At 41.4% G+C, this 18,657-nt stretch overlaps 1 protein-coding gene across 1 annotated transcript in view; it reads right to left on the bottom strand.

Annotated features, from left to right (window-relative positions):
• Positions 1 to 18,657, bottom strand: part of unc5db (unc-5 netrin receptor Db) — a 335,673-nt gene that overhangs the window by 90,134 nt on the left and 226,882 nt on the right. The window contains 2 exon segments of the mRNA XM_031296590.2: positions 7,598 to 7,765; positions 8,549 to 8,729. Of these exon segments, the coding sequence (XP_031152450.2) occupies positions 7,598 to 7,765; positions 8,549 to 8,729 (349 nt within the window).

Raw genomic sequence — 18,657 nt, 5'->3', positions numbered from 1 at the left:
GATTACTGCAATGCGCTGTACGTGGGGGTCAGTGGGTCCTCTATTGCTCGTCTCCAGTTGGTGCAAAACGCTGCTGCACGTCTTTTAACTGGAACATGTAAACACAAGCACATTTCTCCCATTTTATCGTCACTGCATTGGCTGCCTATATATCAAAGGATCCATTTTAAGATTATTTTATTTGCTTTTAAATGCCAAAATGGCCTTGCTCCTCCTTACATCTCTGAGCTGCTACACCCCTATAGACCCACTCGCTTTCTCAGGTCAGCCGATCAACTGATCAACCTAAAACAAAGCGCAAGCTAAAAGGGGACCGTGCTTTTTCTGTAGCAGCTCTTAAATTGTGGAACGATTTACCTCTGCACATTAGACAGGCATCTTCACTGTCTATTTTTAAATCTCTTCTTAAAACCCACCTTTATTCTTTGGCCTTTGAAAACTGAAATTGACAATTCATGTTTGGTTATATTGATCGTATTGGTTTATTGTATGGTTTGTTATTGTTTTTATTTGTATTATATGGGTTGTATGAGTTTTGTATTTAGGGCTTTTATGTATTCATTTATTGTTTTAATGTACAGCACTTTGTGTACTCTTTGGATTTTAAAGTGCTCTATAAATACATTTTTGATTGATTGATTTTATAATACAACCGTGGCAACCGTAAACGGAATAATTTCTGTTTTCATTTTAGCTAACTGGAGCTCTTCATAGTGACGAATGTGATTGTGAGACACTGTTCTGCTGTTTACCAGGTACAGTTGTCTACTTTTGTGATTTCATATTGGTATTTTTATTAATATCTTGTGTGATACTGTTAACCAGTCTGCAGTAGCCTGTTTCATGCTAACTGGAGCTCTTTATAGTGACGAATGTGATTGTGAGACACCATTCTGCTGTTTACCAGAATAAACGGCTGTGATAGCCAACGAAGAGTGACGGCTTCATCTGTAACACAACACAACGCAAGAGATAGAGTACACACCCGCTACACCAATGGGATAAAAAGGTTTGGATTCTTGCAGATTGCCATTTGTTGGCACATTGCCAGGTTTTTCTAAGCGTGTTACTGCCACTGACTGTTGATCTTTGGAATAGCGCCAAACAGGCAAAGAAATGTTATCATGTGCATGTTATGCACATGTATGTGCCTCCTTGTGCATGTCTCTAAGACAAATAAGGGGCCCACTCATCAAAACATTGCTCCAGAATAATTTAAAAAAATCACCTTTTCAACTTCATTTACAAACTTTTCATGCAAGCTTTCTTCCTAATTCCCTCTATCTGACATTTCTACCAGTTTCACATCCCTCTCATCCGGCTTTCCCTGATGCATTAAACTAGACCTGACTGTCTGTCCCCATCTGCACCTTGGCAGTCAAATGCCTTGCAAACTGAAGAAATTGGACGACCTGGCGTCTGAACCCCAGCTTTCAAGCTTCCAAGTTCTTTGTAAAACAAGACAATATGGAAACGTTTGTATAAAGGATGTGCAGCAATGTGCTGGGACTGCCAGGTCTACAGGGGCCCAACATCTGCACAGAGGTGACAAGGCATTATAGACCTTCAACATATGTTCACTTCACAGATGTTGATAATGCATATAGACATGCAGACTGGAGTGCATTCAAGCTGGAAACCACATTAACTCAATATGTCAATGTGAAAGACAGCTGCTAAATATAATGTTAACCACTTTTTCCTAAAGCCATTCTCGCACTACAGGCTGATTAGGCTAGGAAAATCCTACAACAATTAACCTCATTTCTAAATGCATTCCTTTAACACATAACAACACTAGATGTTTAATTGTATAAGTGAGAAATCTATTTTTAAATTTCAAGCATCTCATTTGGTCAATGGTGGACTTTGCACTGGATTGGATGACTAAACTATGAGTCAGTTGTTTCTAGCATTGCTCTACAAAGAGTGACAAAAGTATGAATTTAATTTAAGTGGTGCACGTCTCTTGTTGTGCATGTCTCTTTTTAAATTGATAATAAGCAAAAAAGCTTATTTTGAAAGCATTTTATTTGTTCCAATAATCTCCTGTTCTCTTCCCTCATAAAACCGATCTCGCAACTGAATGTACACAGCAGAGATACGTCTGATGCAGATGCAGTTAGGAGAATTTACTATATTATATCTGACTTTTTCCTGCTAGTTTAGATCTGTCCAGATGTGAGATTTAAGCCTACATACATATTTTAGGCATAAAGAATGTTGTTGCCTGACTTAAGGTCTTTTCAGACAGGGAGCCATTGACGTCTAGCAATTTATTTTCAATGAAAGGAAAGCGAGCGGGCAGGTTGGGGGCTGCGGGCAATCTGACAGCAGAAGCGACAAGCGGATGCAATCCTGTGAAACTGCTGCGGGCGTGCTTGTCACACGCACACGCCCGCTGCAAGAGATTAATTGAATTGTCTTTAACTTTTTCCTACGTGGGCGAGGCACAGTGCAAATCAATAAATAAGAGACTGATTCTTACTGTTTGTGAGTTTCCTAAAACATTAGTCTCACATTGCTAGACCTATCTCCACAGCACTATGGAGTAAGGTCTGGCTACAACACACATACATTCCAAGATGAAGAAAAAAAAGGCTCATTTCTTTAAACCAATCAGAATTGTCCGCTGAGCTTCTAGTACAGCGACGGTGACTCTGAAAGGATTTTGGGAAATAATTTATTTTGGTGAAACATTTGCACCCCGCAAATCAAAACGCCACATAAAATATCAAATTAAGTTAACTCTTCACACAATTCAGTAACATGAGCTATTTAAATTACCTGGATACATAGTTAAATGTAATTTGCTCTCACAAGTGTATTGTCGTGTGTACTTCGTCCATAGCAATCCCACCAATCGGTCCCAAAATGTGCCAGAGAGTAAATGCCGTAAACATATTCTTTGTAAATCTATACAATCATTCCCTGAAAGAACCAAGCCTGCCTGCCATATTGCACAATCCAAATATTCTTCAAAACCTGCCATTTTCAGTGTATAGCTTGCTAGCTCTAAGTTTGTTGTTGTTTCCAGAAGTGGAGGGATTTTGAGAACAGCACACAGAGAACTGAAGGTGAGGGACATCCGGAGCGTGGCTTGAGTGCCGGATGTTGAATGTCAGGCAATTATCCTGGAAATGTACTTCCGTTGATCCAGACTATCAGAACAGTAGGGCTTTTGCATGGCAGGGCTTCGGCTAAAGACTGGATGTATCGGGTAACATCACATTTCAAATTAGGTTTTAGAATTACGACTACGCTAATTTAACTTTAGCTATGAACAATAAGTGGTTAGCAAAGTCTAGTATTGCCACCATTTGTTATAAATCAACGTGTGATTAGCCCCATGGTTACCACGCATTGAGCACCTGGTGTTTCCTCGCGGAGTCTGCCAGTCTATTAACACGAGGAGCCAGTAAAACCCTGTGGATCCAAGCTAGTATGCAGCAGAGGTGTGGACTCGAGTCATGTGACTTGGACTCGAGTCAGACTCGAGTCATGAATTTGATGACTTCAGACTCGACTCGACAAAATGTACAAAGACTACAAAGACTTGCAACTCGACTTGGACTTTAACATCAATGACTCGTGACTTCACTTGGACTTGCACCTTTTGACTCGAGAAGACTTGCTACTTCCCATGAAAACTGGGGAAGAAAATGTTCACACGGCCGCGCCGCTCTCAGTTTATCTGCATCTGTGAAAAAAATGTGCACCACCTGTATGCATGCAGAGAGCACGCGCGCTGCCTGCACGACATCCAATCACTGTAGTCCCACGTTGTTTTGATTCGACAGCATCTAAGCAGGCACATTGCAAGACAGCCAATGAAGCACAAGCAACAACGCGCCAGTTGGCAAAATGATACCGAAGATAGTTTCGTTTGGTTATAACAATTACGAGGTAGTCGACAAAAAAAGAGTTGCAATTTGCAAAACATGCGGGTTGAAGATTACAGACGGAGCTGCCACAACGTCCAACTTTGTTCGACACCTGAAGTTGCACAAAGAAAGGTAAGTTTTGAATGAATGCTAAGCACCTTATCGGATGTATGTACCGTAACATACTAGCTGCTGCATATTTACTGTCTCAACGACACAGTAAACGCACGTCTCCCTTGCTGGTTCATGCTTACAAAAATAGGGATTTTTGAACCCTGATTATATGAGGTACATGAGTGTAGCACACTCAGATGGAAAACCTCGCCAACATCATGTCAACGTCCGTTTTAAAGTAACGTTACCATAACACAGTCACAGTAGATCCACCATTAGCCTTCCCTTTTCATATCAGGGGTTGTATTCGCTATAACTACCGCCTCGCTATACATTATCCCGCTTATTACATGACTACCTATCAAATAAATCATTACTTTGACACAAAATATTGATTTAAAAAGGAGTTTATTGATTTAAAAGCGATTGTATTGCTTCTGCTAAACCGAACTGCGTCCATAGCAACGCTCTGTTTTTCATGGCAACGGTCTGTTATCAAGAAATAACAGACCGCATTCTACATTGGAATTCAACCAAGCCATGTAATAAAATAAAATAATAACGATTACAGTAGTAATGTTCAGAGATGCAATAGATTATTATAGTGCAGTTCTTAACTAATGGGAATATTGTTTAGCTTATTTTTGGTTTAATTTGGTTTACTTTAGTTATTTAATTTATTCAATTATTTTGTTTTGCTATACTTTTCATGCCAACTTGCCATGGCCCCCCTAGCACCCCCTCGCAGCACCCAGGGGTCCCCGTCCCCACTTTGAAAACCACTGCTATAAAGCATATGACTTCAGTTTCTTGAGAGAAAGGGCTTTCTTATGACTTTTGAAGCAGTGAAAATATTCTTAATATTGCATACACTGAAACTGAAATGACTTGAAATGACTCGAAACGAAAATGGTAGGACTTTGGACTCGACTTGAGACTTGTTGGCTTTGACTTGTGACTCGACTCGGGACTTGCCTCATCTTTGACTCGACTTGACTCGGGACTCGAGGGCAAAGACTTGAGACTTACTTGTGACTTGCATAACAATGACTTTGTCCCACCTCTGGTATGCAGGTGAAGTGTCGAGTACCATCTGAAAAGAGCTAGAGGACAACTGTTTCCTAGAGTAAACGTGCCCTAAAACTACTTTCATATACAACAAATTTGCATTAGCAAAAATATTTTAAAATAAACCTAGAACATTTTTATCAACATAGGGAGGAGATATTTATATTGACCATATCTGCAAATTTGGAGTATATAAATGTATACTGTAGGTGATATGGTTGACATGATAAACTTATGTGCTGCATGTTAGCATTTAGCTTAATGCTCTGTTGTGCATACAGCTTCACAGAGCTGCTAGCAATTATTTGTATTGCCTTTGACTATTGTGAGTAACCAGACCAATAATACTATTTTTGACTTTATAACAGCCCTGTCTTTAAGAAAACGGTTGTGAATATACAACTCTAGTCTGCAGAATTGTCTGTCAATTGATGGGCCTGAATGTATCCAACATTCACACTACAAGATAAGCCTTACCTCTGTGATTACCCTTCTAGTCAGAACAAGAAAGTCCCTCTCTGGTTGCTCTTGTAAGGTAAAAAACATCATTTCACCAAGAGCTACCTCAGCTCACCTTTTTCCCATTAATCACACAGTACACTGAGTCATATCTCCTCTCTCATGGCTGCTTCTTCTAGTCACTTTATTTTGCATCATCAATTCCATGTTCTTTTTATTTCTGCCATGCAGCAGTTCTCTCTTTCACATGATAAGTACAGTGGTACAGGAATGTTGTCAGGTCAATAAGGTCACTATGGATCTGTCCCTGCAATCCTTATAATTGGTTGTCTGTAATGCTAAAGAGGTAGGGATATTAGCTCATCAGTCACTGTGGATATCAGCAATGGATAATGTGTGACATGTTAATGTGGGTGACATGCTGTCATAGTACAAAGTGCCTTAAAAAGAGCTGTAGGGCTGAACGATTAATTGCATTTTCGATAATATCGCGATATGTATATAATAATAATATGTAATAACGCGATTTCCTAATCGCAAAGGCTGCGATTTGGTCACATGACTCGCGAGAGCAATCAGTCTGCACTCCGTAGAGAAAGCATCAACTAGCATGCTAAAGCTACACTGTACCTTGAGCTGATTTCTATCATTCAAACAACTCTGAGTTGTAGTTGAAAACTTTTACAGCCATTTTAATAAAATGAAGGGTTTTATTCGGGCTCGAGTCCATACATGCAGTTAATGGATACAGGCACACAGAACTCAAGGCTCGGTTGGCAACGATTAGCTCTGATTAGCAGTTAGCTCTGATTAGCGGTTAGCGCCGGTTAGCGGTTAGCTCCGTTATAAAGATATGGAGTGGAGGAGCTGCCACTGAGAGGGGTAACAACCAGACTCTGATAAATGACGTTCAGGGAGCTTTCACAGCAGCGTGGCCGCGGTGTTTCAACGGTTTTATTAGTACAGTTAATCCCATGGCAAGAACACCAGCAACTAGCTAACGTAACGATAGCCTCTCTGAGCAAGTGCACACGGCAGCACGCAACTTCACGAGGGGGAGGGGCTGGTATATATTATTCTTTGTTGAATAATACAGAAGACAAAGAGCTTAAAAAAACAATCGAATATCGAATCGTAATCGCAATATTTGGGAAAAAAATCGCAATTAGATTATTTTCAAAAATCGTTCAGCCCTAAAGAGCTGGCAATAGATCTGAAAACAAAAAGGAAAAGAACAACTGTGCTACAAGTATAAATAAGTACAGTATTGGTCCGGCTATAAGATGTTTTTTTATCTTCCTGGAAATACATCTGAAAAAGTGGGGTTAGTTAGCCTAAAGAAACCAGGTGTCTCCCAACTATGGTCCAACTTTGTTTGATAACATAATTTATTAAGGGTTCTGGGATACACAGAGTTTTTTGCTAGTGCTTGACATGCAGGCTCTGCATGCCCAGCAAACCACCTATCACAATCAATGTTTATCAATGTATCAAACAACCAAAGCAGGTCCCCCTAGTTGTCAACCACAACTTGAAAATGAGCGAGGAACAGGTGGGGAGCAACATAAGGAAGCCCTCTTATTTTATGTGAAGCAACATGCAAGCATTATTAATATAATTGACTTTAGCTTGGATTGATAGTAGAGTATTATATGACTACAATAGTATCATGTTACAATGGTTGCTTTTGTGTTTGGTGCATTCAAACCAATTGTATAGCATTAGTTTAGTTAGTTCAAGAAAGGACGGTTCACATAAGAAGAAAAAATCGTACATTATGAATTTTTTGAATAGAGCTATTCAAGTCATCTGGTAAAAATATCTTTTCATACTGCAATATATATCACCAAAAATTATATTATTGCAATGTCAGTTTTTTTCCAATATTGTGCAGCCCTTGTATTTACATGTCTGGCAGACTGTCATGATCATTAACATGCAAGCTTAACCATTCTAAACCAAGTATTAATAACATTTGGCACCTAGATAAAGGTAACTTTGTATTTGTACAACTCCATAAAGTTGTACGTATTATTTCTATGCAGAAACTCAGAGTTTAAAATGCAACTGACTTGGGCAGAGTGCGTTGCAGGTGATCTTCTGTACAGACATGCCCTCGCAGAAAGCACCGCCGTTGAGAGGCGCCGGGTTAGTACAGGTTCGAGATCGTTTCTGGACACCACGCCCACATGGCACATTACAGGGTGACCACTCTGTCCACAGGGACCAGCCCCCGTTCACTGGAAAGAGTTCAACAAAGTTAGAGAGTAAGAAGAGGTATAGTGAGTGCACAACAACACATTTTACTTTTCCAGAACTCTGGCATAGTTAAATACTCTAACAAGAGCTGGGGTTAATAATTATTATGTAGTCTCCAAGGCTATGCAAGGCAACAATGCAAAACGGCTTGAGCTGATTGAGCACAGCGCATTCATTGTTGTGGATATACAGCTCCCTCTTTCCTAATTGCCTTTTCAATGTTCCTTGCTCCTGGATTAAGATAATGACGTGAAACGTAAACGAAAAGAAAACATCCATAAAAAGGAATTGCCATTTCTAAAGGCGACATTGACTCTTACTGGTCGACAGGTTGGAGTCAACTACTTAGCGCTCTGACTGAAGAGGTTTACTCTATGATCTCTCTGTCTTACGTGTGTGGAAACTAAATGTTTAACAGCCCTATCCAAGCTGGAGAACCTGCATTGCTGGAAGGCCTCCGTCAAATAAATACTTAATAAGCAACACTCCTTTTAAATGAGATTAAGACACAGTGGCTTATTTCCTTTCATAAAGTACACATTGATTTTAAATGAGAGGCAGTAAATTGAGTCTTTGAATAATACATGCATCGAAATAAAGAGGAAACATCACTCTTCAGTGGAGACATGGAGATGGGTGTCTTAATCACTTCTGTAGGATTGTAGGAAACCAAACAAATTGATCTGAAGCGCCATGTAAACAGTGTGTCAGTACACTCTGATGTGTTGTAACAGGAAATAACAGCAGCTGAGAGGACAGCGTACCAAAGACTATCACAGTGGCTGTGGCACTACGTCTCTTAGCCACGATGTTGCTGGCCAGACAGGTGTAGTTGCCCGAGTCAGACAGTCGCGCCTCGTTGATGATGAGGTTGTGGTCTGCGCGGGTGTCAATGTTGTCATCGGTCAGGGAGCTCAGCAGCTCTTCATTTTTTAGCCATTCCACCTGTACAAGAGGACAGAGATATGATGCACTTTGATGGAAAAAACATCAAATATCCATTTAAATCATTAATCAAATATTAAAAGATAATTTGTTTCATTACAACTTGGGCCCTATGTTTTTAGTTTCATTGTAATTACTGAAATTGAGGTAGAAAACAAAATAAAGTTTGACAGGACAAGAAAAAGATAATGAGACAGAGTGTAAAGCCAAAAGTATAGCAAGATTAACTAGAGCACTTATTTGGAGGTAAACTGATACAGGTGAGCACACCTGAAATGTTGGCAATAATAGTAAGTAGTCATTTTGCTATTCATTTTTGCTTTCTCTTACAACTAAGTTTGGCTAACTGTCTGACTGCTGTCCTTCATTGGGACTACTTCGGGGTTATCTCTGGGTATCTTGTCTTGGATGTTTTTAACAGAAAGCCTGCACTAAAAACTGGAGGCATGGAGTTTGAGTGGCAGTGTGTCAGGTAGTAGTATCCTATTGCCAGACCAACCTCCACAGCGCTGCGGAGGAGGTTCTGGCTAGTCCACACAGCATTCCGGGATGGGAGAAAAACGTGCTTTGGTTTACTGGCATTTCTTTAAACCAATCACAATCGTTTTGGGCGCCTCTCCAAAATAGCCTCGGGAAGGAACTTGTTTTGGTGGAACATGTGTATGTTCAAAGTTGTTTTAGTCGTGCAACAGAAAAGTCAGATTGGACAGATAGTCTAGCTAGCTGTCTGGATTTACCTTGCAGGAATCTGAGAAAAGGTTAACCATAGTCCTCATAAATCAACCGGAGTTTAAAACGCCAACACAAAGGAAGCCCAAGGCAACAGATATCCGGCCTAAATGAGTGAAATCCGGCGGAATTTCCGTCGGCAACGGAGCGATCCCGGAAGTGGAACGTTGTGGATATAGACTAGTCAGGCAGGGATGGTCGAAATAAAGATGCTAACAAGATGCATCAGGGGAAATGTAGGATCTGGTGTTTTGACCCATACTAGGGAAAAAAGTCACCAAATCTCTTTCTGTGGTATATTTCTTTATATTTCTCTATTTTTCTTCTCCTGCGAGTCCCCCAACTTTACAGAAGAGGATTACTGGTATTGCATTTGCTTTACGGCACCGTTGTGACGAAAAGAGAGCTGAGCCAGAGGGCAAAGCTCTCCATCTACAGGTTCCTACCCTCATCTATGGTCATTAAGGCTGGTCATTAATGTGTTTTCTCAGGCGTCGAAAGGATACAGTTGAAGTGGTTCGGGCATCTAGTAAGGATGCCCCCTGGGAGGTGTTCCAGTCATGTCCAGCTGTGAGGAGGCCGCGGGGAAGGCCCAGGACTAGGAGGAGAAATTATATCTCTACACTGGCCTAGCTTAGAGATCCCCCAGTCAGAGCTGGTTAATGCGGTTCAGAAAAGTTTGGGATCTCCTGCTGGAGCTACTGTCCCAACCCTGGATAAATGGATGAAGATGGATCATTTCAAATCAATTCTTATTTATATTGTCAAATCATAACATAAGTTTTCTTAGGACACTTTACAGATAGAGTACGTCTAGAACACACTCTATAATTTGGTGCAACAGTGGCAAGGAAAAACTTCCTTTAAACAGGCAGAACCAGGCTCTTGGTGGGCGGCCATCTGCTGCTGCCGGTTGGGACACAGAGACACAGATAACTAAATATGATTCATAATAATTATAGCAGTTGGTATGATGAACAGTGGCAATTATAACAATTATGAATGGAGTACTAAACCGCTGAAATATCTGTTTGTCAACTGGTCATGACTTTATAGGCTCTTAAAGCATTCCACTCACACAACTGTAGTATTGCAAATTTGCTTGGTTTGTCCAAATACCATTCTGGTGTCTGTCTTGTTCTTGTTTAGAGGTTATTTAATGATTAAATTGTTTTTCAAATTTGGATATCAGTTTGCCTATATCAAATTCTCCAATTTTAAAGGCGGTCTCTTTAACACATGCACTACCCGTATCAGTGCTGCTAATTTGACAGTTGGTCTCATTTAGTTTGCTGGCATACCAGTGCACTCAGACCTAAACTATCCAAGTCAGGAAATCACAAATGATGGATTTAGAATGCATCATTGACAGCAATTGAGATAATTTCTGCAATTACCTGCAGTTTTTCTGAAAACTCCTGTAATTCAAATCCCATTCAGACAAACATTTTTGTATCTTAAAGTGGAAGATTTGCGTGTTGTACTGTTTCCCTTTTTTTGTCAGCTCAGTATAAAATTTGACTTTTTTGTAAAAATTGAGAAAGTAAAAAATGTTTTTGCAACTTTAATAGACGGAACAATAATAACACCAACATATAGGTCTAATGAGAGCTCATCAAATGGACTGGGGTAATGTAAGCTACAGGTAGGTAGTGTCACGTCGAAAAGGGGAATGTCGGACCCAAATGCAGAGACGGCAGACACACGAGTAAGCTCGAGGATTATTTTAATGAAAATCCAAACAAACAAAAGGAGTCCTGGATACAGCAGGCAAAAAAGAGTAGACTACGAACTACCCACAGGCAAAATGCAAAAGCAGGAACAGGCAGAATCCCAAAAAAACAGGAACGAACAAAACACAGAAAGAGTAGCAAGCAATCCACTAACAAAGGCAAGCGAGATACACGAAACAGCAACAATGATCTGACACAGACAAAAGATTACACAGAGACTAAATACACAAGTAAACAAGGGTTAACAAGGGACAGGTGACACAAGGGCTGGGAAACAGGTGAAAGACATCAGACAATCACAAAGGCGGGAAAACCAAAAGACAGGAAGTAAAACAAGACAACACATAAGAGAACAGAGAGACTACAAAATAAAACAGGAAATGGAAAACCAACAGAAATCATGAAACCAATTAAACACAGAAACTTGACACTGGACAAGACGTGACAGGTAGTAATATTCTCTTTTGGCATTGTTCTACTAAATGTCCATGTCTATTATAGACTACATCCTGTAACTTCCTGATGGTTAAAATGCTGTCTGGTACGACTTAAATGACAGAGTTAAAGTACAGAGGAGCACATTAAGTATTTGTATGCCCGACCTCCCCCTATAATGCTAGTAGGCCAGATTTTAACTTCCCTATCAAGTTAAAATGTCATTCTTGACAGAACTATTTTTGTCACTTTCTGTGTGTAAGACTAAGTACTTAGACTACAAATAGACACAAAAGACAGAGCTCTTGGAGAGAGATCAGGGAGGCAGTGCAGTGCAGTCGAGAGGAGGCTATGATGGCAAGCTTTTTGCCCCAACTTTGAGTGTTACTATTCAACACAGGTATAAAAACGTTTGCCTTTAGACGTGGTTGGATAACACGTTGTACAAACTAGTTTGTTTCAGGCATACTAAACCTTTAAATCTAACCTCAGATCATGCTGATCTCATATTTTGATTCACTCCCCTTAAAAATATACAGTAACACACATAACCGCTGGTCAACTACACCCTACAAGTCCTACCCTAATGTATAACCACAGCTAGGCAGCACAACCACCAACACTAAAGCCATTAGACAGTCAAAAGAAGCACTATAACCAATTGCCAGCAACAGAGAGGAAAACTAATTATAAATTACAAACTTAGTGACGCTTTACTGCTTCAACCCTGGTATAGGAGCTGCATCGCTGCGTTTGCAAATTACATTCAAAGTGTGGCAGAATGGGCCGGGCTGATGGATTTATAGGAAGCGCACAGGCACCCATTATAATAAACAACACTCAGGCTGGATGCAAATAGGAAGTGCCTGTGGGCATGCAAACAATGGGTAAATAGAAATGACAAACAGACCCGAGGGATGATGGATTGCAGGTATATATTGACACAAATAAAAATGATAATGAACATCATAACACAGTAATCATTTCTCACCATCTGTATTTTTTTCTCACCTATTTGAGTCAATTGTAACACTGTTGTGCAGCTGTAGTGGAAATCTTTCTTTTTCGGAGGAGTACAGTACAATTACATCAGCTGAAGCCCCCATTTTTTCTTTTCCTTGAAGAAAACTTAGAAAGCCCATTTTCTTCAGATTCTTCTCTACAATTAAAAGCTAGCCCTTAGTGTGGATTTTCATCAGGGGTAAAACGCTTAGCATCTTTGATAGATAAGAAAATAGAGAGACAGAAGATGGGGGCAGAGTCTAATTTTCCAATGATTAAAGTCATCTGTCACTGAATGGTTACAGAAGTGGTGGCATCCCCACCCTCTGACTCTTTATGTATTTCTTTCAATTTTAGCCTGGAAAATGTGTGACTTCAAAGAGGCAATTAATGTGTGGCACAAGCCGGCCGTCGCAGCGGGCCATGCTGCACATTTTCTGTCAGTCTGCCGCTTACAACCTTAGGTAATGATGAAAAGATTTACAGAGAAAAAGGAAGGAGAAAGAGAGATACACAAAGAGAGAGAGAGAGAGAGAGAGAAGGAGAGAGAGAAGGAGAGAGAGAGAGAGAGAGAGAGAGAGAGAGAGAGAGGGGAAGGGGAAGAGGTGGTAGGAGAAAAGAAAATGAAGGGACAAATACAAATTAGCCTGGCAAGTGTGTGACAGAGGATGTGAGAAATGAACTGCCTAATTGGCACATTTGTTTCAATTAGGATGTGGTCATCAGTGTCAGCCTTGACGGAAGGGTTTCCAGGCGGGGCCCCACATCAGGGCTTCCTCCCTGTGATTTCATTACCCGGACCGCCCCTGAAGGTCACCTCCTCCAGCCCTGCACAATGGCCAGGTCCTCTCCTCTACTTAGGTACACACACATGCACATACACACAGCTCATTCAGATGACATTTGCTGATGATTAAATGATGAGAAATGTGGTGGTTGAGGGGCAATTAGAGGACAGAAGAGCAATGTAATGGGTGACACAGCAGCAATCATCAAGACTTATGAGAAGAGCGCTGATCATGACCTTGCCAGCTGACACATTTTTCCCTGTGCTTGTGTGCCTCATAGCAGCACTCCTAGGTCTAATGGTCATTTTATGTCGAGGTGACGCAGTGCTATAAGGAGAAACATCTGACTGCTGAGTCATGCTTAGATGTCAGTGTTTTGCATGATCTCCTCCCCTTTGGGCAGCTCTCAGCTGCCTGTAGCGGAGCCGACGTGGGCGGCAGAACTTTTTAATTGCTGAGTATCTCATCAACACAATTACATGAATTAAACGTCTCCATCAGGCTTACCCTGGGGACCAGGGGACGCCAGTGGGACCCGCTGAGCAGCATATCAGAAGCGACACTGCCGCTCATGAAGCTAATCCACCCGATGTATTCTCCCCGCAACCAATCACACATACAGCACACATCAAGAAAGGCATGCTCATTGCCCACACACACAGATACCCGCAGACACTTTGAACTCAGCATGGCTCAGTGTGTTCATATAAACAGCAAGCCTGACAGCAGCAGGTAGAGTCAGAGGGAGTTATCTGTGGCTCAGCTGGCTCTCCCGCTCCAGAGGTTAATCAGAAAAGATACGGGGAGAACACAAAGTGGGCCTACGTCGCCCATCCGCCTCCCCGTTGCTTCCCAAATGCCACCTCTTCTTCCCTCCAAGCTATGTAGCACTGCATTACTATTCCACACGAACTGTCTTATCTTAACAAAATAAATTGAGGGAGCTCCCAGCTTCGGCCTGGGCTGGGGAGGGGGGAGGGGGGTGTAATTACTTGGCTTGAAAATGAAGCTCTCTATAGAGTAGACTTTCTCTGACCTATCAGAAAGTAACAGAGGCGCTCGTCAGCGGGTTTCAGAAAGTAGAAACAAGTGCAGAGGAAGCAGGAGGTGGGACTTAAGGCCGTTTTACAGTCGCCATAGCCGAGCTGGTACGCGTCAAAATGACGTTGATTTCGCTGGCACGCCAGGATTTTGAGTCCAGAGGGTGCGCACAACTTTTTTTCAGCGAACGCGCGACAAAGCGGAAACAGGAAGCCTGAACGAGCTTGAGGGTAACCGGATGCCAGGCCTCTCAGAGTGACTGCAAGTCTCTTTTGTAAACTTACTGGGTTAAGATTAGTTATTTTATGGCAAATGAAAGGCTTGATCCAACGAAGTAGGTCATCGAATCAAATCGAAGCATTGATGTCAATGCTGCTGCCAGTCCTGCCGTTGTTTACCTTTTTCTTCTTCTTCTAGTCCATAGAAATAGCAAAGTAGGTAGCCTTTCCTCATTAGCGCCACCTCTTTTCAGGAGAAGACTGCAACTAGTGTTGCGACCACCATGCGCGAGTATAAACAGTTAACGGCGCTCCCATGACGTCACACTGGCGCTCGACAGGCAGGCTATGGCGACTGTAAAATGGCCTTCAGGCTGAATCTCATCACCCTTATTTGATTGCTCCTCAACTCCTCGGTCCTCGGCTGAACCGGAAGTAGTTCTGTCCCTCCTCGGTGAAAGCCATCTCAAAGCTCTTATTTCTGCCCCGAGGACCGAGCATCAAGGGGGAATCATCAAGGAGCTATAGGTGAGGATACACGAGAGCAGCCTTCCTGGAAGCCATGCAGCTGAAGGAGTTGCTAACTCCGCCCAAACAGCTGACGAATTCATGTGACGCTTCAGAGGAAAGGACGTCTCATCCCTCTAAAACACATTTGCTCGTTGCCTCTCTCCATGAAGGGAGTGCAGGTGGAAGCTTCGAGGAGTTAAATTAAGTGCTATGGGACGTACCCAGAATTAAATTCTTACTTGTTTTGGAGTAGCATTTCAATGTCTTTGTGAACCTCAACAGAGAACAGCTTGTATCACAGTGCAGAAGCATTTAGTTGATTCCCCTTTGTGTCGTGGCCCGAGCTGTCTACCGAGCTAGTGTAGATCAAGGGGATTCATCTCGGATTAAAGGCTTTCATTCAGGTAAATTGAATTTAGCTTTCAGTTTGGCTGTTCATTTCACACTTTCTCTCAGAGAAACCTCTCAAAAGAAACTCATTATACAGGGTTCTCATGGACTCCCCTCTGCCCAAGTGAAAAGATCTGCTCTGCATTTACACCCCCTGATATCTGTGAAGTAAAAGTGGGAGATTGGTTTTGGATCGGGAGTACTGAAACTAAATTACAAAAAAGCCGGTCTTACGTTCTATTAACCATAGGCAAATTACAGTCTCTGCTCTTTGGATACATTTGGATGTATGAAGGTATGTTTGTAAATCTCGAGGATTTACTTGTTGCAATTTACACTCCTATGCTTACAGCATTTGCTAAGCATGAAAATGAGGTTGATGACATTAGCGATTTTAGACCCTTTTCAAGCCCCCCTAAATTTCATCTCAGCCCCCCTAAAAATTATAATAATAAAAAAAATTATATTTATTTTTTTTTAATAAATTTTAGTGCTTCAAGTTACAGTTTGCGAACTTGTCTGTTAGTGACAGAGGACAAAAAATTACAGGTTCAAAGGGCTTGAAACAGGTTTAATATCCTATGTGGCTGTCGCCGATGCTATGCACCTGTAACCTAGTAGTAGAATGTTCCCTGTGTACAGCAGTAGTAGTAGTATGTTCCCTGTGTACAGCAGTAGTAGTACTATGTTCCCTGTGTACAGCAGTACTAGTAGTATGTTCCATGTGTACAGCAGTAGTAACCCAGTCAAGGAAAGGGTTAACAGAAACATAGTGTTGGCCAATCGGAGGTGGTTGTGCCAGACTCCCGCCTTTGGCTGAGTCTCTATCTAATCTGTCAGAGGGAAAGCAGAAGTGTGGTTGTGAAGTTTAACGTTGGTAGTCCCCAGAGAAGAAATTGGTAATTTTAGTAAGCAACTAAAATTGATGAATGTTAGAACATTGGGTCAAATTGGTCGTTATTACTGTGACCTATAAAGTGTCAGGTTTAGTTCCATCATAGCGTAATAGTGTCAAAAAACCAGCCGGTGGTCAATACGTTTTTTTTTTTTGTTTTTTTTTTCTTTCATACGCGACCGGCCTGGCCGGCCGTTCAGCTGCAGCGGAGCGCTGTGTCTGTGTGTGTGTGTGTTTCAGACTGGGCCAAACCAATACTTTCAATCTTGAGGGGGGATACGAGCGGCCCCTCCTAACTTGAACTGATCCTCGTGTTTGGAGTCTCCAACTGACTGTGCACATGACATGCTGGTAGTTAGCAGTATACTGTGACTTATGTGTTCGAGATTAGGTTTTGCTGACCTGGTTGTGTTCAGTGCAGTGGTGACTTGCTTATACAACCTGAGGAGGTTTCTTTAAGTTTCTCGAAGGTCTTCAGCGTAATCTGATTCTCTTTATACCATAAAAACACTATTAGAATTAAAATAACTGCAAAAATCCTTCTGCTCGTGCACCAAGAGCACTCGCGTAAAAGGCCTTTCCATCTTAAAGTCCCGGGCTGAATTTCAGTCCCAGTACGGCCCTGCGTAAAGACATATGCTCTCCTAAATCATGAACCCAACTGAACACAGACTAAAAATAATGTCAGCCTGACCATACTGCAGTAGAGCCTATCCTTAGGTGTGTGTGTGTGCGTGTGTGTGTGTGTGTGTGTGTGTGTGTGTGTGTGTGTGTGTGTATGAATGTGTGTTGATCCCCTGAGAGGGATGGGAGTGCTTGAGGCATCACTGTCTTTTCATTCAGCTGTTACGTCTTCGTCATCTATTGAGACAGAGTTCAACTACTACTCTGCCTGTGACAGGTTATGACCTACTGCTGTTATGTTTGACATAGTCTGGATCATAGGAAGAATCTATTCACCTTCCGCTCTCTGTGTGTTGCCGTTTCAAAATCAAACCACACAGTAAAAATAGCAAGTTTTTAAGAAAAATTGGATCGTGCATTAAGGCAGGCCTGCTTGGTTCTTTGAATGATTGTAAAGATTTACATATGTTTACAGAATGTACTATCTAACTGGGACATCTTGGAACCAATCGGCAGGATTGCTGTAGACAAAGTAAGTTACACATGGCAATACACTGGTAAGATCAAATTATGTTTAATCATGTATCTAGCTAATTTAAATAGCTCACGTTACTGTATTGTGTGAAACCTTAACTTCATTTAATATTTTATGTGGCTTTTTCTTTTAAAGGAGTGATAGAATGATTCTATAGGGTATTTTACACTGTTTCTTAAGGTCTCCTATATGTAACATTGGTTGGGCTGAAAATTGCCCGAATGCTATTTTATTAGGCCCTTAACTACCCTGTGAATATGGCTCTGTTTGGAACAAGAGCTTTTCTTCCAAATATGGTATGCTCACGAATATTTAGATGAGCTGCGCGCTGATTGGTTTGAGCGAACCACATAGAAACACATTGGAGACGAGACAGCAGGTCTCATATTTCAGACACTGCAAAGTTATACATTGTTTGTCGGGCTATTTCGTTATTAAATTCACTTCTGAGACTTTTTTAAGCGAGAAATCAACTATATAAAGCTCAAATATGGGCCGTTTTACGAAAATTGATGGCTAATTGCAAATTTGGTAAGATGTGTCAGACAGAAAGCGGCAACCTCCATACCCAGTAAAAGTCACTGTTTCCCTGGGTACTGGACTACTGGAATACTTGGGGCTTCATCAGGAACTGGCTGGCTGCCAGCTGCCGGCATAACTAGAGTAGCTATATTTACAGTTTGAATTTCGTCACGCAACTTATATAACATCTACCCCAAGGTCTTACAAAGCTAACAATGGTGTCCGATTTCAATTTAACGCATTTTTGTGAACATTAGGGGTTTCGTTAGCTGCTACTGTCCCTTCAATCCTATGTGTACAGATCGCGGCTAGTTAGCTTAAATTTCGGCGTAATTAGAGTATATTTACAGTTTGAATTTCGTCACGCCACTTATATTACATCTACCCCAAGGTCTTATAAATCTAACAATGGTGTCCGATTTCAATTGAATGCATTTTTGTGAATTTCAGAGGAATTCTAAGAGGAGGCTAGCTAGTTCTCATTGATAGAGCTCCCTCCAGCCGCA

This window comes from Sander lucioperca, chromosome 2, assembly GCF_008315115.2.
Source record: "Sander lucioperca isolate FBNREF2018 chromosome 2, SLUC_FBN_1.2, whole genome shotgun sequence".
In the NCBI taxonomy this organism is placed as follows: Eukaryota; Metazoa; Chordata; class Actinopteri; order Perciformes; family Percidae; genus Sander; species Sander lucioperca.
Note: the sequence above shows the minus strand (reverse complement) of the source record. Positions and strands in the feature narration are given on the sequence as shown.